Consider the following 21,333-nt stretch of genomic DNA (forward strand, 5'->3'; position numbering starts at 1 on the left):
CACGATTAACAAATTATGTTAATATTAATAATGCATTAAAAAATTTCAATTTATTAAGGGACCCCTTAGTTATTTTTTATTTGTATCATTTTGTATTAAGTAATTAATTAATCATTGAATTTGTCACACTTTTTTTGCCATTGGAGTGTAGATAAAAATTTACATTGTACTTCAAATTCTCAAATTATTGAAAGACATATTAGTCATTTCATATATATATATATATATATATATATATATATATATATATATATATATATATATATATATATATATATATATATATATATATATATAGAGGGAAGGGTTCAGGTGCGGGTATAGCTTCCCGTGCGGTTGTGCGGTTAAATCTAAGCAGTTGATCAAATTTAGATCAACGGCTCAAATCAATGAAAATTAAAAAAAAAAAAAAACGCGTGCTTGGAACAAAGAAGTATAAGCTAAGGTGCACCTTAAGTGTTAGATCTGAATCACAAACTCACGCACTTTAAGTACAAAACCCACACACATTAAGCACAACCTCACGCACATTAAGCACAAAACCCACGCACTTTAAATATTAACTCACAGACTTTAAGTTTCAACAACTACTGACATTAAGTACAAAACTCACGCACATTAACTACAAAACCCACGCACATTAAGCACAAACATCATGCACATTAAGCACAAAACTCACGCACTTTAAGTATTCACTCACAGACTTTAAGTTTTAACAACTATTCACGTTAAGCACATCCCCACGCACATTAAGCACAAACATCACGCACATTAAGCACAAAACACACGCACATTAAGCACAAAACTCACGCACATTAATCACAAATCCGCTCACCTTAATTCTGACCTAGATACAAAAATTACAAAATTGCCACTGCGTTTTTTTTTTTAAACTTTGATAATCCTGGACGTTGATTAAAGCGAGATGAATGACTCAGATTAAACCGCACAACCGCACAACCGCACCTGAAGCCCTCACCCGCACGAGAACCTAAATCTATATATATATATATATATATATATATATATATATATATATATATATATATATATATATATATATATATATATATATTGAAAGGTTCCCGTGCGGATGTGCGGTGGATTAATGTGCGTGAGATTTGTACTCAATGTGCGTGAGTGTTGTGCTTAATGTGCCTGAGATTTGTACTTAATGTGCGTGAATGTGTAAAATGCAGCAGAAAATGCTTCTTCCCCATCCCCAGTAGCCATTTGCCCCCTCCCCGATGATGATGATGCGGGGGCGAGCTATGGTGGTTAAAAATTATGGGAATAATACAACAGAAATCCACACTTAGCTGCTGTGCAAATTTTACTGTGCGTGCGTCATTTATATAAACATTCAACTGCACTGAAGGTAGCTGATAATCCATAATCCATGGCCAAATTGAAGGAAGAAGTAACAAGAAGCATTGGCGTTAATGTGCGTGAGTTTCTGTTCTGCTTCCTTCTGAGCTCGTAATTCTGAAATACGCACGCACATTAAGAACAAATCTCACGCACATTAAACAAAATACTTAGGCACATTAAGTACAAAACTCACACATATTAACATGACGCACATTAAGTACAAATCTCAGGCACATTGAGTACAAATCTCACGCACATTATGTATAAACCTCACGCACATCCGCACGGGAAGCAACAAATGCACCTCATCCCTTCCCTATATATATATATATATATATATATATATGAGACGATGTTTTGTTCAAATTCAAATAATTGATCAGATTGTTGAGGAGACAATGCAGAGAGTCCTATAGGAGAGTTAACACAATACTCTCCTGTTATTCAAGATAGAACAATTGACTAGTCTACATCTAATAATAATAATAATAATAAAACATACAATATAAATGTAAAACATAAATATTACTAACACACCCCCTCAAGCACAAGGGTGGATGCAGACAACATTGAGCTTGTCCCTGAGAGTCTAAAAACGCGGAGCTGGTAATGGTTTGGTGAATATATCAGCAAGCTGATCTTTGGTGGAGACGAAATTGACAATGAAATCCTCGGCAGCTACTTTATCACGGACGAAATGAAAATCTATCTCGACATGCTTTGTTCTGGCGTGGAATACTGGATTTGCTGCTAAGTAAGTGGCGCCCAGATTATCACACCACAATGTCGTAGGAGTACCAGAATGTAGGCCCAGCTCCCGAAGTAAGGAAATAACCCAGGTTACCTCGGCGGCTACATCAGCAAGACCCTTATACTCAGCTTCAGTCGAAGAGCGTGCTACAGTGCGCTGTTTCCGTGATAGCCACGTTATAAGATTAGTCTCAAGGAAAACCGCATAGCCACTAGTAGACTTCCGGTCAACCGGGCATCCAGCCCAGTCAGAGTCTGAATATGCATGCAGATCGGAAGATAGTGAAGGAGTCAGACGAAGCCCATAATCCAGAGTGCCCTTGACATATCGTAGGACACGCTTAAGTAGTCCCCAGTGATCCTGCGTTGGAGAATGCATGAACTGACAAAGCCTATTGACTGAAAAGGATAAATCGAGGCGAGTGATAGTGAGATATTGCAGAGCCCCAACAATTCTGCGGTATTGCGTCGGATTATCAAACGGATCTGGAGTCGGTGTAGCCGGTTGTGTAACTGAAGCTGGTGTAGCCAATGCTTTGCAGTCTATCATACCGGCACGAGATAATATATCAACCATGTACCTACGCTGTGACATGATAAAGCTATCCCCGTCCGATAGCGTCTCAATGCCCAGAAAGAGCGTAGGTTTGCCTAGATCCCTGATTTTGAAGGTAGAAGATAAACGCTTGAGTAGAGAGTCAATTAATGCTGGATCATTACCCAACATAATAATATCGTCGACATAAACCAGTAAGAATACGCGCGAACTTCCGTCAGTGTAGTGAAATAAAGACACATCAGTTTTGGAAGCCATAAACCCTGTTGAGATTAAGAATTCATGTAACCGTTTAAACCATGCCCTGGGTGCCTACTTGAGACCATAAAGAGAGCGTTGTAAGTGACACACGTGATCGGGATGAGTGGGGTCCTCGTACCCTGGTAGCTGTTTCATATATACTGTCTCAAATAGGTGCCCGTTTAGGAAGGCGTTGTGAACGTCTAGCTGACGTAGAGTCCACCTGTGAGACACTGCAAGAGAAAGTAAAATACGAACGGTGGTCGGTTTGACCACTGGACTGAACGTGTCAAAAAAGTCCTCGCCGGCTACTTGGTTAAACCCTTTAGCAACCAGACGGGCATTGTAACGCTCAATAGAGCCATCAGCTTTGCGTTTGGTGCGGAACACCCATTGGCAGCCAATCACATTCATAGCCGGTGTTGCCGGGACTAAGTTCCAGGTGTTATTATGCAATAGTGCATTGAATTCCTGATCCATAGCATCCCGCCATTGCGGATGGCCAACAGCTTGGGAATAACACGTTGGATCTACAGTAGCGGTGAGTGCTTGAAACTGCTCATCCGTTCCCCGTGTCTTGCGGCGAGTGCGCATAACATGAACATCACCTGAAGTAGGCCGAGGTGTAATCCTACGACGTCTCCGGGTAAGAGCCGGCGCGGGCTCTAAGGCCAAAGGTGGGGGATCCTGTGCCAAGGGTGTCTCAATTGACTGTGGTGTAGACTGGGAGTTGACCACTACGGGGCATGATCCCCACGGTATTGAAGCACTCTGCACAGGAGCAACCTGCAACGAAGCCTGCATTGCAATTGACTGTGGTGTAGACTGGGAGTTGACCACTACGGGGCATGATCCCCACGGTATTGAAGCACTCTGCACAGGAGCAACCTGCAAAGAAGCCTGCATTGCAAAGGGAAAAACGGACTCATCAAACCGGACATGACGGCAGATAAAGATTTTCCCCGTGTTTAAGTCAAAACAGCGGTATTGATGGACAATTTAATATATGTCCTCGCAAGTGCACGAGTCAGTGTAGTAACAAGGTGCAAAAGCAAGGGTCGAACCCACGAGGAATTGATACGATGCAATTTAATAACTTGAAACCAAAACAATGAACTTGATAATTTAAAATGCTTAGAATCAATCAACAACTGAAATTAATTAAGCCGAATGAAAAAACAGGTAGAAAATAATATGAGAAAGACAATTGACGAAACAAAACATAGCAGGCAATAAAGACTAGAAACATTAATCAAATGCTAGAACCGGCTAAATTCAATATAACTAATCTCAACTCAAATTCATAGAATAAAACTTAATTGAATGACAAAATAATCAGTACAAGAATTGTTTAATGGCAAATGACAATATCATCATGTCCGTGAATGAAAGCTACTAACTCAATGTAATTATGAAAGCACAGCAATCACTAATGGTAATCAACAACTTTCTTAAACACTAATTACTATACTTATCTGCATAATCAAGGTAGGCAGTACAATACTCAAATCAAAATCAAAATTGAAATTAAAGTAAGAGTTGTGGATAGCTACGGATAAATGGAATTAACAATTTTGAGTTCACACATCATCTAATTCCAATACAAATGATAAATTAACCACAATTGCAATAAAGAGGAAGAAAGAAGATAATTGCCGTGTGAATAGCAGTACGGCCCTCTAAAATTGAAGCTGCTACGCAGATTGAATTCTACCGCCAAGGATTCTGCAACGCCGAACACCGCCACTACCAGAATTCGTCGTCACCGCCCTTCGGAGAATCACCTCCGACCGGAATTGCTCCGGGGTAGATTGATGATCAGATTGGTAATCCTTGACCCTGTTTCATACTGTTTTGGCCAACCGTTTCTCCGAGCTCTCCCTGGTCAATCGAATATGCCAATTGAATAGGACCTTCCCAAACGATCGCCGCCTCTTACTCTCAAGCGATCTCTCGTCCGTCCACTCGCTATTGGAGACTGGTTCGCACTAATCACCGGCCCTCTTTGTTCGCCTCTTACGGATAATAATAATAATAATAATAATAATAATAATAATGATAATAATAATAATAATAATAATAATAATAATAATAATAATAATAATAATCTTATTAAAGATCATATATAACTAATCTACCTTTATTAAACTCCTACTGAACATGTACTACTAAAATTAATAATATTATCATTAAATTAGGATCAAAGAATTATTGGAATAACAGAATTCAAATAATAAACAAATTTAATAATTAAAACATAAAATTAAATAATATTACTAAAAACTAATTATAGCAATAATAAATAAAAATAGATAAGAACTAATCAATTATTTGCAACTTAACTTAAAAAGATTATTTCAAATAACAATAAAATATTGTTTATCAAATTTCCCCACACTTATTTCTTTGCTTGTCCTCAAGCAAAATCATTATTAAAGAGAAAGAAAAGAAATTAAAAATCAAACCAAGTATTAGATTGAGCTTTTACCTGAATGATCTTTCAAATTTATTGAACAATGCAGAGTTAGTGCCAACTCAAAAAATGTATAAAACAATTGACTAGAAATTAAAACCTTTAGCAACTAAAATAAATATAAAACCTGTGCTCGTTTGCTGAAACCCCATATATGAATTATACAAAAACTCAATAGAAAAATATGAAAATTTCACCAAATTCAACCTAAACCAAATTCAGAAATATTCAATCACAGTGCAAGTGCAAAATATGAAGGAAATTAGGATCAAGGCATTTATTAAAATTGAAATGCAATTGCTTGTCTCATCCAAAGTTCACTCATTATTTTTTCGTTTTTGATTTTTTTCCAAAGAGAACTTCCCCAAAAACCTCGCCATTTTACGCCAGACTTGTTTGGGTTTTCAATTTTGTGTGTACTCATAAACCAGACCACGACACTTATTTATTTATGGTACATGTGTATAGGTGGCTGATTCAGCGGAGTAGAATCTCTTACTTTATTGCAAACAAAATAATAAATAAATAATACACTCATTTTTATTTTTTTTTCATATTTTTCAAATCTTTTTTAAAAGATTTTTCACCTCACTTATGCCATACAGATGATCCTTGAACCAACACACTACACCACAATTTATAGCACTCAAGAATTGTTTAAGAATTTGATAAAGGTAATATAAGGTGAAAGACACATATAAACTACTAAAGAAATTGTATAGAACACAAAGGTATTTGTGATTTTCAAATTCTATTTTTTTTGGTTTTTTGATTTTTTTGGTTTTTTTTTTTTTTTTGTTTTTTTTTTTTGTTTTGTTTTTTGATTTGACAAAGATATAAAATTAAAGAAATTAACAACTAGTCAAAAGTAATATACACACTAAGAGCTGACAAAAGCCTGCATTATTTCTATCACCAATTATTCAAAAGACTTATGGATAAAGCTCAAACTAATGCTAGAATTGTAAAATAAGAAAATTTAAGAAAATGTACATAAGAAAATTAAAAAGTTTGAAATTAAAAAAGAAACTAAAAAAGGTTAAGAAAATATACATAAGAAAATTAAAAAGTTTAAAATTTTTCAATTTTTTGTGATTTGTGGGTAAAACCCCTTCCCTACACTTATTTTCAACATTGTCCCCAATGTTGTGAGAGGAAAGAAAAGAAGATAAAGAAAGTCCACGTTTATTAGATTTTTTATTTGTGGAACTCTCATACGGCCTTGCAGTTTGTGAATAACAAGAAAAAATTGATTTATCAACACTATTCAAAAGATTTTCTTTTTGAATTTTATCAAATTCCAACTTACCATCATCAGCAAAATTCAACCCATTAACTGCAAAAACTTGGGTATATCTGACAGGAAAATTCATAGATTTAAAATTTGAAAACTCAACAGTTTCATCAAGCACACTTTTGGTCAATTTATCTGCTTGAGCATCAGTAGGTATTGGGAGCAATTCTTTTTGTAGCTCTGCAGCTACCGTTTCAGGCACACAACTTTTGAGCCTATTTGGAAACGAAATTGGGGACACAAAAGGCTCGGGTGCTATATAGGGCTCTTCTTCCTCACAATCTTTATTTTGTATAGGTTCGGTATTTTCAAAATTTTCATCAACAGGGACAGGGGGCACATAAAGATTGGGAGGCACATAAGGGTTATCAGATTTATGCAATTGAGGTTCATCATTTTCAACAATAATATCATTAGCATCATTATTCAATTTTTCAATTTCAACTTGATTAGAAGTGATATTATCTTTTACCATGTTTTCATTCATAGCTTCCTCAGGAATAGGTAACTTACCTGGCACGTGCCCTTGCACAAATTTAGCAATTTGCTCTAAATGTGTTTCTATTCTTTTAAAGCAAGCCTCATTTTGTTCATCTGCTTCTTGTTGCATCTGGTGCTCATAAGCTTCTTGCTGCATCTGGTGCTCATAAGCTTCTTGTTGCATCTGGTGCTCATATGCTTCTTGTTGCATCTGGTGCTCATAAGCTTCTTACGGATAATAATAATAATAATAATAATAATAATAATAATGATAATAATAATAATAATAATAATAATAATAATAATAATAATAATAATAATCTTATTAAAGATCATATATAACTAATCTACCTTTATTAAACTCCTACTGAACATGTACTACTAAAATTAATAATATTATCATTAAATTAGGATCAAAGAATTATTGGAATAACAGAATTCAAATAATAAACATATTTAATAATTAAAACATAAAATTAAATAATATTACTAAAAACTAATTATAGCAATAATAAATAAAAATAGATAAGAACTAATCAATTATTTGCAACTTAACTATAAAAAGATTATTTAAAATAACAATAAAATATTATTTATCAGGTATCCCCTATAAGAGACTGGGTAACCTAGGAAGACACATGGTACCGACCGATATTCCATCTTGTGGCGATTGTAAGGCCGCAGATAGGGATAACAGCGACACCCGAAGACTCGAAAGAAGTTATATGTTGGGTGAGTGTTATATAGACGGTAATATGGAGATTGGAACTGTATGGCTGATGAGGGTAAATAATTTATTAAATGGGCAGCCGTTTCAAAGGCATAGTCCCAATATTGAAGGGGAGTTGAACTTTCAGCTAATAAAGCTAAGCCAGTTTCGACAATATGTCTATTCCGACGCTCAACACGACCGTTTTGTTCGTGTGTATAGGCACAAGATTGTCTGTGAGTTATGCCTAAGGATTCAAAAATAGTATGTAAACGGCGGTATTCACCCCTAAGTCGGACTGGATGGCTTTGATAGAACAGGAAAATTGCCGTTCTACCTTGGCCCGGAAAAAATTAAAGATTTTATAAATATCTGATTTTAATCTGAACGGATAAAACCAGCAAAACCGTGAGTAATCGTCTACAAAGAGAACAAAGTAACGAAAACCCGAATCACTAATGACAGAAGACGGACCCCAAATGTCCGTGTACAATAAATCTAATACATTACGGCTAGTGTTTGGAACTCTATCTAATGGAAAACGTGCTGATTTTCCGAGTTGACATGCGGTGCACATTTTTGACGAACTAGCCTTATTGGGCAGAACCAAACAATTCTTTAAGATGCGCTGGAGGACTTCAAGGTGCGGGTGACCCAACCGTTGATGCCACACCTGAGACGACGCACGGGCGGACAGGAACGCAAAATGAGTTTGCGGGACCAAGAGCTTGTATAATCCGCCCGATGTTGACCCTTTAAGCAGAACCGTTTGAGTGTTGGAATCCTTCACAAGAAACAAGTTTTTATGAAACTCGAAATAAACATTGTTCTCGTTAATAAAACGGTAAACAGACAATAATGGTAACGTTAAATTAGGAACATGCAGAATATTTGACATGTGTAACATTTTTTACCGGGATGGGATAACCGCATGACCCACACGAGAAACATCCAAACCTGCGCCATTGCCCACTTTGAGCACGTCACCACCACTGTATGCTTCGGAATGCTGCATCATCTGATCATCCGGGGTCGCATGAGAAGATGCGGCCGTGTCCGGGTACCATGCATCCGGAGTCTGAGGTTCATTAGACGTAGCAACGTGAGCCTGTCCACCGTGAGATTGCGGACGATCAGCATATCTTTTGAACCAGTACACGGCCGTATGGCCGTGTGATCTACATATCTGGCAGCGGGGTGTGCCACCGCGGCCACGGCCGTTGTTGCCCCTTCCACGGCCTTGCCGTCCACGCCCTCCACCAATCTGCCGTCTACCACCATTCTGCCGCGCCTGCTCACCAGTGCCACTGCCGCGACCAGCGAAGAAGGCTGACGGGGAGCCACCAGTGCCGGAGTCCACTGTAAAGTCCTCTGCGTGTATAAATTCCTGGGCTTGCAGATGATCAGCAAGTTGCGACAGCGTGATGGGGTTGCCGGAGACGGTGATCAAACTCGCCATTGCCCGGAACTCAGGCCGGAGACCGCGCAACACATATAGCAATTGTTCGTCCGGCGAGAGGGGGCGACCTGCGAGAGCTAGGGCTTCAACAATGGTCTGCGCCTTGCCCAAATAATCTGCCGGAGAGCTGCTTCCCTGACGCAGATTCTGGAACTGGCCGAGAAGACTGAGGGAACGTGCACGAGTGGTTGACGCCAGTGTCGTGGTGACGGAATCCCAGACTTCCTTGGCGGTGTGCCTGCCGAGAGCATGGTGCATAACCTCATCCGAGAAGGACGAGATTACCAAGGACAAAATAGATCGGTCCTGCTGGACCCAGGCGGTGTGCGCGGGATTAGGCGTCATTGTGGAGGTTGTTGCCGCAGCACCATCAGAAGCTAACGTGACGGAGATGGTCTCCGGAGGGCACGGGAAACTACCATCAATGTAACCCAGTAGACCTTGGCCACGGAGAAAGGGAAGGAGTTGTGTCCTCCAGAATAGGTAATTGCGCGTGGTAAGCTTCATGGATACGAAGTGATGCGCGGCTGAGAGAGGATTTGGCGTCGCCGGCACAGTGGGTGCGGCGAGGATGATCGTAGTGGTAGCGTTTGAATTCGAAGCCATCGTAAAGAGAGAGAGCGAATGCGGAAATTAGATCGAAGAGAGGATCGCAATCCTATCGCAACTGATACCAGATGAGACGATGTTTTGTTCAAATTCAAATAATTGATCAGATCGTTGAGGAGACAATGCAGAGAGTCCTATAGGAGAGTTAACACAATACTCTCTTGTTATTCAGGATAGAACAATTGACTAGTCTACATCTAATAATAATAATAAAAAAAACATACAATATAAATGTAAAACATTAATATTACTAACAATATATATTGGAGACAATTAGGTGAGAACCACATGCCTAGAAGAGAATTGAGAATCAATCGCAGTCATCCACATGTTCAGATCTAACGAATCAAAAACACTATTTTAAAAAAAAAAATGTGGTGACATATTCGTAAATAATTGAACTTTGAAGTGCAAGTAAACTATCTTAAAAGTGCAAGTAACAGTTTTATATAGTACACCTAAGTGCATGTAAAATATATTAAAAGTGCAACAAATAATGTATACTGAGCATCAATATTAAATGCACCTAACGTTATCATTAGTTGCACCAAACATTATCATTAAGTGAAACAACGTGAATGATGCTATAATTAGGTATACCAATGTCAAAAATGTAAATTACTTGCACTATCAAGTGAAAATGGTTGCACTTTAAGTGATTTTACTTGCATTTTGTACTTATACACTTGTACTAGTTACTTGCACTTTTAACACATGTTACTTGCACCAAAGTTTGAGTTATTTATGAAAATGTCATTGCGTTTTTTTAAAATTACATCTGATCCATTAAATCTGGATATGTGGATGACTGCGATTGCTCATCAATTCTTTTCTAGGCATTGATTCTCACATTAGCGCACCATATATATATATATATATATATATATATATATATATATATATATATATATATATATATATATATATGTGTGTGTGTGTGTGTGTGTGTGTGTGTGTGTGTGTGTGTGTGTTTGTGTGTGTGTGTGTGTTTGTGTGTGTGTGTGCGCGCGTGTGAGAGAGTATATGCTTGATAACTTGAGGTATTCAACATTACATTTAATGCAAGTGTTTCAATGTTTTGCACCATTCTACTAAATTCTTCAACAAAATTCTTGGAAGTCAAATAAAAGAAAATCCTAAAAAATATTTGGACTTTTGTGTGATTTTACTTGCACATTTTATTTGTACACTTGCAAATGTTAGATGCACTTTTAACACATGTCACTTGCACTTCAAAGTTGAAGTTATTTATAAAAATGTCAACTAATTTTTTTTAAAATTGCATATGAACTCGTTATATTTTCTGATGTACGACTCCAATTAGTTAATTACATGTAACATTGACGTGATGAATATGTAATAGTAATTAATTGATAGACCAACACTAATGTCTTGACTCTTGATGAGTATAAAGTATTGATTTTATGAACTTTTAGTATGTAGTAATTAAATAAACCTAAGTAGTGATTAAAAAATTGAAAAACAAAATCGATATGTTAACATTTTAATTAGAGTTTTTTAATAATATATTCTTTTATACAATAATTTTATTTATACAAATAGAAAAATAAATTTAAATTTAAAAAATTAGAGAGAAAAGTTGGGGATTATATAATGGTCCTGTTTGGTAAAAAATTGGCCTATAGGTCAATTTTGACTTATTTGAGCATTATTAATTGTTTGATTTAGTTAAAATATCAATATAAGTATTTGGTTAATTAGCTTTTTGCAACTCCAAAATGCTAAAATTCAAAAAGCTACTCCAAACAACTTTTTTAATTAACTTTTTCAGAAAAGAAATTATATCAAATTAAACAGCTATCAGATAACAGTTAATTTTTCAAACACTTTTCTACAACAGCTAATGTTATCAACTAGTTATACCCTCTAATTAACGTAATCAGCTAACAACTAACAGCTATCAACTAACCGTCATTTACCAAACCGGGCCAATATATTTTAATAATGATGATTTGACTAATATCTTTCGTCTTCCCAAATTCCTCCTATATAATTTCCATTTCTTTCCGACCTTGCATGTTGAAAAATGAAATGATTTAAAATTTTGATTTTGAATGACCGTAGTGTAAATGTTGCTCGTCAGTTTTTCTCCAATACGGTACAAGAGGGGCAATATGTGTGCCGTTTTAAAAATTGAAGGGCAACATTTACACCACAAATAATTCAAAAATAATATTAATAATTGGCATATTATAGAAGATCATAAATTACAATTTTACCTTAACAGGACGTTTGGTTGGAAGGAACTTAAATTTTATTCCCACTTAATTCCCACCTAATTTCAAAGGCTACTAAATTCCTTTCCCAATTCGCTCCCTCCAACCAAACGCCCCATAAAGGAAACAAAGTAAGGGGAATTTGGTAAACAACTTATCAGCTAACTTTTAACTTATTTGACCAACTTTAACTATTAACTTGGTTAAACAACTAAAATGAGTGTTTGGTAAATAACGTTTTGTCTTAGATTATTAATACTGATAAGTTAAAAATAAAAAGTTATTTGGAGTTTTTGTTTTTGTTTTTTTTTTTTTGTTTTTGTTTTTTTTTTTTTTTTGTATAAACTAATTGCATTTTCTTTTTAAAAATATAATTAGTCTTAATATTTATGGGTTATTATGGTGTTTATGGTTATTCAATTTTTATTCAACTTCATGCTTTGAATATTTAATTATTTTTATTTAATAAAAATAAAAACAATACTTTTAATATAATAAATTGCAACAACAACAACAACAACAACAATAATAATAATAGTAGTAGTAGTAGTAGTAGTAGTAGTAGTATCAATAATAAAAATAATGTAATGAAATAATCATACGAAAAAAATTATTTCTGGAAAATAATAACATGCACAAGCAACGGGAAAAAGGGCTAAGGTTGTTAGCTTGAGTCGTATGATACCCCCACTATCCTTAAAACCTTATTTAATTTACTATCTCCCAAAGATGCTAGGAGCGTTGTAGCCTAAGTTTCTCAGGATAAAACAAGTTACAACTCACACTATCCTTAAAACCTTATTTGCTACCTCACAAAGGTGCTAAGAGTGTTGTAGCCTAGGTCGCCCAATGTTTTCAGAGCTAAAAATGTAAAATATGTAATCCCAATCAACATACATGACTTAAATATTTTCAAACTCATTTTAGAATTCGATTTACACACCTATACAATTTAATATACCTTAAAAAGGATCTTATATATATAGTGGTGCAAACCCACTTCCCAAACCAATGTGGGACAAAGGCTACTTTAAAGCCTTTCCACCTTCATTTTCCAACTCAAATGTGTCTACTTTGAGAATCAATTTCTAATTCACCCATTATCCATTTTGAGCGTACAATATATCAATCTCTTCGTCTAACTACTAAGATCCCGAATCCACTTTGACCCAATCCTAATCGAAAGTGGACCCCACTAATATTTGTACCACAAAATAGTCACTTAAAATGTCATTTTATGCTATTTTTCAAACAAATAATAACTAAAATAAACGTATTTTAAAATTTATACTTTAAGGATAATTCAATAAATAAAATAATATTTTATCTCTCAAAGTCATTTTACATGTTATCCCGTTACCGTAAACAATTAATTTACCAAACATTTTCATACAAACTACTACTACTACCAATTGGTCAAAACAACAAACATAATTAGCTATGAGCTAACAACTGATTGTCAAACATTCCTAATAGGGCGTTTGGTTGGTGGGAATTACAATTCTATCCCGACATTCGAAATAATTAGCTATGAGCTAACAATTGATTGTCAAACACTCCCAATAGGGCGTTTGGTTGGAGGGAATTACAATTTCATCCCCACATTCGAAGGCAAGCAAATTCATTTGTTTGGTTGGAGGGAATTGCAATTCTGCGGAACTAAAATTCCCTCATTTTCAAGGAATTAGAGTCCCATGCCCCCTTGAAATTTTAATTCAATGGATTTTAGGAAGAAAAAAAAAAACCTGAGACAAAATTGCCCCTCTTTTTTTTTAAACCTAAAATTGATGTTCGACCTCTCTATTTCAATTATAGCGTGTCTTCTTCTTCTACTCTCAACAGAAAATGTTAATTAGTAATCCAACCCTAATCAAATATGTTTTCTCAAAAACTCTCTTATCTATTTTATTTCTTTTGTTATGCAATTTTAGGGTATATTTACAACGTGTTACATAAAATTTTAAAAGTAAAATTTGAATTTGGTCATTTAGGATTAACAACAACAACAATAATAATATAAATAATAATTATAATAATAATACTAATACTAATACATTATACTAATACTAATATTTATAAGTATGGACATTTTGAACTCTATACTACTTATTCCCGTCCAATTCCCATGTATACCAACATTGGAATTGAAATTCCCAATAATTCTATTCCTGTAAACCAAACACTGGAATTTAAATTAGCACTTTATTCTCACATTATTCCTCTCCCACGGAATTGTAATTTTTTTCCCACCTAATTCCCTCCCTCCAACCAAACACCCCATAAGAGTTTACCAAATTATTTATCCATAGAAATGAAGATTATCTATAAGTTTTTATAATTTAAATAATATTCAAAGATAAGAAGGGATGCAAAAATCTTATTTAAAAAATAACAACATTATCATCAAATATGCAAGTAATGATTTAGCTCTTAGGGTTGGGGTTCAACCTTTTGGAAGAATGCAAGTAATGATTTAATTAAATGAAATACTATAAAAACAATCCTAACCTATTGGGTCGAACTACCCTACTGCATAATACGGCGGGGTGTGGATTATGAATTTTGAGATCCGCAGCAAAAATTAAGCCACATGGGCTAGCCCTACTAAGAGGCGAGCTAGCCTGCCATTATTATTTTTAAAAAATTCTTTAAATTCTATAATTCATCGGCCCTAATTCCGAATGCAATAAATAGTAAATAATACAAACCCTAAATCCGAATTCCATAGCCTCACCCCTATGCCTCTCGCGATCTACCCATTTCTTCCTAGCCATTTCCCTCTCCCTCACAAACAACCAACAACACCACCAAAACAACTTCGTTAACGCTACCCTTTGACGTAGATTCGGCTTTAATGAGTAGTGACACCTTATGGCAAAAGTACAAGATTATCTTACTTTCTTGGTGTTTGTTATTAACTTTTATATATTTGTTTCGAATTTCTTGTGGTTGATTCAATTTTTGGCATATATAAGTGTATTATATTTGTGGTGGTGTGGCTTGCTTTGCACTAATTGTAAAATATTTTGTTCATTTTAATTTTTTAAAAAAAAATTATCGCGGGCAAGGTGCGTGCGTTGATTTTTTTCTTCGCCTGCCTCTGACTTGCATTGACAACTGTAGTTGCGTTGAGGCCAAAGGCCTTGTAGTCGAGCGGTGACGCGTACACGGGTTGCTTCTCACAACAAGTGCATACCCCAGGAATCACTCCAAAACCTTTCGTGTCCTATAAAGGATCTTACCTTGTAGACTTTTGGATTTTGAGATCCCGAACTCTACAATTGCCTCGCCAAACTTCCAATGATCTTCTCAACCCTCGAATGATTAAACAAGGCTAAGAACTAGACTTATGAATCTAGCACTTGAGATAAGAAATAAGAACAAACTTAACTATGTAATATAAGTAGTAGTTCTATTTTTTTTGGGATTTTTCGGGTATGTGTATGAATGTAAAGAACAAGATTAGTAGGATATGCCTTCTCGGCTTGTAAACTAGCTTCTCACTAGCTTACTTAGATTGAATGCATCTCACAAACAACCTAAACAATCAATGCAATTCTCATGCAAAGAAAAAGAGAGAAATTCTCATTTCATTCCAAATATTACAAGCTGATTTGAACCCAATGGTGATGGGGTTTTTATAGGGAAAAATCAGGGATTGCAAAATATAAAATATTCTAGGTTTCTTTCCTTAACTATGAAGTAAATAATTAAAAATTACAAGTTGCAAAATAAACCTCCCCTCCCCCCTTTTTGCGTATGAAATCAGAATTTTGTAGGCTGAAATTTCTTCCACAACTTGCTATCTTTCACATGGGTTTGTCATAAGCATTTAATGCTTTGTCTCCTTGAGTAAGCTAGTTGCTTGAGGTGCTTGCTTGAGCTACTTGGTTGATGACAAGCAAGGAGGTGAGTGAGCAGCTAGGTAGTGATGAAGTTGCACAAACAAGTAGGTGATTCATCAAGCTAGCAGGTGATTCATCAAGCTAGCAGGTGAAGCACACTCCTTAAGCTAGTAGCTCTCTTCGAAAGTCTTGATGTGAAGGCAATTGAATAGATTTGTTTCTCCAGATTGATCTCCTTCTTCATAAACAGATGTTGCACTCCAATTTGCTTGCACAAAAGTGTTAAAAGCCTCTTGAATCTTTTTTGACTTGGATCTTGTTGTCGGGCCACTAGAGACTTTGATGGGATCATTTGCTTGTTGTCTTTGGGTCCCATCAAGCAGCATAGCTATGGCCCCTCAAGTGAGAGGTCTCAGGTTTGAATCCCAGAGTGGGGACTTTGACTCTTTGTGTTTTAGTACTGATACTGCATTGTAATAGAGAGCCTTCAAAAAAAAAAACCATATATAAGAGAGAAATGCAAAGAAGATCCCGACGGCGGTTCATCAAAAAATCGCCGTCTATACATATATTTTGAACGTTAAAACATATGTATAGGCGACGGTTCTTTCATTGAACCGCCATCTACATATATATATATATATATACATACATATATATATATATATATATATATATATATATATATATATATATATATATATGCGGGTTCAGGTGCGGCAGTGTCTTACGGTGCGCTTATTTCTTACGGTGCGGCAACACCAATAGTTCAACAAATATGCACCATCAACGTTAGGAAAATACACCACACAAAATAGAGTAAACAGAGCCCTGCATCACCAAACACACACCATTAGGTGTGAGTAAAAACACCATACACTGTTCAGAAATACACCATTGGGGGTGGTGAGTTATATGGTGTATTTTTTTGAGTCTGTTCTGTATTTTGTGATATTTTATTGCATTTCATTGTGGTGTGTTTTTATTACACTATTGGTGCATATTGTTAACACTGTTGGTGTATTCTGGAATTTGACCGCACCGCCGCACGGTAAGACCCCGCCGCATATGAGCGCTCTTATATATATATATATATATATATATATATATATATATATATTTTAACGTCCAAAATATATGTATAGATGGCGCTTCCTCAAGAAAACCGCCATTTATACATATAATTGTTGAGATTACACGGCATAGGTTCGTCAAAAAAACCACCGTCTATACATATATTTTGAACGTTAAAACATATGTATAGACGGCGTGTAACACCCCCGATTTCCATACCGAATTTTGTAACACCCCCTAATTCCATGCTATTTAAAGCCTTAAAACATGTAGATATCTAAACCAAAACATCAAACGCAGCGGAAGACTGAAAGAGGGAAATATATAAAATAGAAGAAACGGGGTGCTATGCCACGCTCACCCAAAGGTGAACGCACAGGCTACATCTGCATTGTTTAACATCTAAACCAACATAACAGAGTACTGAGTCTAAATTAGCTCACTGGCCACAAAACATAAGAGGGGAGCTACACTAGCTGGCACTAAACCGCGCACTCGTCTAAGCATCACCTGAAAGAAGCATATAAAACATGGAACGACGCCCGGTCAGCGAATAATGTTGGTAACCCACCAATACATGTGAAATATCATACATAGTTAAAATATTAGTTTGTAAAGCCATTTTCGAAACGGAATACATATATATAAGTTCAAAACCAAGAGTAATAGTCAATACAAGACTCAAACACTCTCAACAAGAACACAGGAACACGTCCCAAGACTACAAGAACAACAACGACTCACAAGAAGTCTCAAGGTATAATCTATCATTACACGATAGATTAATACCCGACATGCATAACTCAAAGGAATAAGGACACATCAAACGGCAGCACATGCCTTTGTGACATCACCCATCACGAGTTGATATGCCTTCCTTATGCCCGGTTCCAACCTTTTGGCTACCCCCAACCTTATATCTAGTTCCAACCTTTACCTCCAGGACCCCTGTACACCAAGTCCAACCTTATTCCCCCGGGAACCGTCGTTCCCCCTCCAACAGTCCCTCCAACAGAACCACCGATTTCATAGTACACGAGGGTACCGATCACACATGGCAACACATGCCCTGGATAACACATGTTACCCAGAAATAAACACGTGAACCTTACACAAAGGGCACAAACTCCATAATCACGTCATAGCCACCACGAGGACCACTACAATACCTTGGTGACTAGTGTCCCATACCACTAATCGTGCAATCCAGGTAAAGCCACACACACATCACACCTCAACAGGAATCAATCAACGGATCACAACGAAGATATGAAACCATACTCAATCAAGGAATGGATCACAGTCCACAACAATGATGACTAACACAAGTTATCATCAAAAATATGAAGGTACAAACAACACACACGCTAGCATTTAAACACCGAACTAGCATGCTCATCAAACGGGTAAACCAAACGTAGTTCCGAAGAACATACAAGACTCATCACGGTTCAACGAAACACAATGTTGAACACTTAGCACGATTCAAGACACCAAAACCTACACGGATTCCTACCATATATTTCTAGACATACGAAACATCAAGAAGACGCTCAAATAGTTCCACAAAAGAACAACGGGAAGTCAAAAGACCAAATACCGAGTCAAAAGAATCACGGGGAACAAATCCCCAAACAACACCATCATGTTCCCCGCGGGTGGACCCATGGGTAGGCCCCTATATATATATGTATATACATATATGTATATATATATATATATATATACATATATATATATATATACATATATATATACATATATATATATATATATATATATATATATATATATATATATATATGTAGGGAGAGAGAGAGAGAGGCGGGTTCAGGTGCGGCAGTGTCTTACGGTGCGGTTATTTCTTACGGTGCGGCAACACCAATAGTTCACCAAATATGCACCATCAACGTTAGGAAATACACTACACAAAACAGAGTAAACAGAGCCCTGCATCACCAAACACACACCATTAGGTGTGAGTAAAAACACCATACACTGTTCGGAAATACACCATTGGGGGTGGTGAGTTATATGGTGTGTTTTTTGAGTTTGTGGTGTATTTTGTGATGTTTTATTACATTTCATTGGGGTGTGTTTTTATTACACTGTTGGTGCATATTGTTAACACTCTTGGTGTATTCTGGAATTTGACCGCACCGCCGCACCGTAAGACCCCGTCGCATATGAGCGCTCTTCTATATATATATATATATATATATATATATATATATATATATATATATATATATATATATACATATATATTATGTATATATACATATATATATATATATATATATATGTATATATATATATATATATATATATATATATATATATAAGAACGCTCATATGTGGTCAAGTCATTAGGTGTGGTCATGTGGTCGTATTTGTGTTGTTGAATCAGTTTAATCTAACGGCAGTGATAATTCTGAGGATTTTCGCGCGTTTTGGTAAGTGGGGGTGTTATGGTAATTACAATGGCCATTTATAGCGGGCGGGTTCCAGAATACACCAACAATGTTGACAACATACACCAATAGTGTAATAAAAACACCATAGTGAAACACACCAATGGTGTATTCCCGTGTTATGGTAATTACAGTCGCCATTTATAGCGGCCGGGTTCCAGAATACACCAACAGTGTTGACAATAATGCACCAATGGTGTAATAAAACACACAAAAATGTGATTTTTCCTATTCTGGTGTTTTATGACGAGTTTACCCTTGCAATTCGCTGGGTAGGAAAATATGCGCGAAAATACTGAAATAATATTGATTAATATGATTCATTGGATCTTTCTAATCTAATAGCCTATAATTAACCATATGACCACACCTAATAACATAGCCACATGTGATTACCCCTCTATACATATATATATATATATATATATATATACATACATATATATATATATATATATATATACATATATATATATATATATATATATATATATATATATATATATATATATATATATATATATATATATATATATAGTTAATTCCAGCAATGGTCCTCCGACTATAGTGATTTTCCAAAATTAGTCCTCGACTTTTAATTTGGACACTTTAGGTCCTTTGACTTTTAATTTCTTTCCAATTGAGGTCCTTTCGTTAGAATACGGTTCATTAGACTTTAAATGAAGGGATAAACTCGTCCTTTCACCTGCCTATGTATTATTCTTCGTATTTCTCCCTTCGTATTTCGCTGTTATACCTTGTAAACATCTCAATAATAGAGGAACGCACACACGAGTAGTTAGCAAATGGGAAACGACGAGGAACATTTTAGGGTTTCGACTAAGATTATCTTCATATATATCGCGTATACAATGGAAAAATACTAAGAATAATACATAGACAGGTGAAATGATGAGTTTACCCCTTCATTTAAAATTCAATTAATCGTATTCTGGCGAAAGGACCTCAATTGGAAAGAAATTGAAAGTAAAGGGACCTAAAGTGTCCAAATTAAAAGTCAAGGACTAATTTTGGAAAATCAATATAGTCGGAGGACCATTGCTGGAATTAACTCTATATATATATATATATATATATATATATATATATATATATATATATATATATATATATATATATATATATATAGAGAGAGAGAGAGAGAGAGAGAGAGAGACGAGTTCAGGTGCGGCAGTGTCTTACGGTGCGGCGGTGCGGCATCACCAATAGTTCAACAAATATACACCATCAACGTTAGAAAAATACACCACCAAAAACAGAGTAAAGAGAGCCCCGCATCACCAAACACACACCATTAGGTGGGATTAAAAACACCATACAGTTGTCGGAAATGCACCATTGGGGGTGGTGAGTTATATGGTGTGTTTTTTTGGGTCTGTTGTGTATTTTGTGATGTTTTATTGCATTTCATTGTGGTGTGTTTTCTTACACTGTTGGTGCATATTGTTAACACTGTTGGTGTATTCTGAAATTCTGCCGCACCGCCGCACGGGAAGACCCCACCGCATTTGAACTTTATTCTATAGGGTTGCATTCAAATACAAACTCCCTTAAAATACAAACTCCCCTTAAAATACAAACATGAGCTCGTGCACACATTAACATGCTTACATGCACACATCGCGCACTTCCAATAATTTCTGGATTAACTCGTGCACATAGTAACATACTTACATTCACACAATGCGTAGGAGAAAAAATCACAACCATTCATCGAAGCTCGTGCACACATTAATATACT

At 35.8% G+C, this 21,333-nt stretch overlaps 2 protein-coding genes across 2 annotated transcripts; both read right to left on the bottom strand.

The window, feature by feature from the left end:
• Positions 1-1,960: 1,960 nt before the first annotated feature.
• On the bottom strand, positions 1,961-2,935 carry LOC109149962 (uncharacterized mitochondrial protein AtMg00810-like). Its single transcript, XM_019297945.1, has one exon. The coding sequence runs from the start codon at positions 2,933-2,935 to the stop codon at positions 1,961-1,963; it is 975 nt and encodes a 324-aa protein (XP_019153490.1).
• A 5,848-nt stretch (positions 2,936-8,783) lies between these two features.
• On the bottom strand, positions 8,784-9,938 carry LOC109149963. The gene has a single exon (XM_019297946.1). It carries the CDS (start codon positions 9,936-9,938, stop codon positions 8,784-8,786), a length of 1,155 nt encoding a protein of 384 aa, XP_019153491.1.
• Between the last annotated feature and the right edge of the window lie 11,395 nt (positions 9,939-21,333).

The sequence above is a fragment of the Ipomoea nil genome, unplaced genomic scaffold (assembly GCF_001879475.1).
Source record: "Ipomoea nil cultivar Tokyo-kokei standard unplaced genomic scaffold, Asagao_1.1 scaffold2165, whole genome shotgun sequence".
Lineage (NCBI taxonomy): Eukaryota > Viridiplantae > Streptophyta > Magnoliopsida > Solanales > Convolvulaceae > Ipomoea > Ipomoea nil.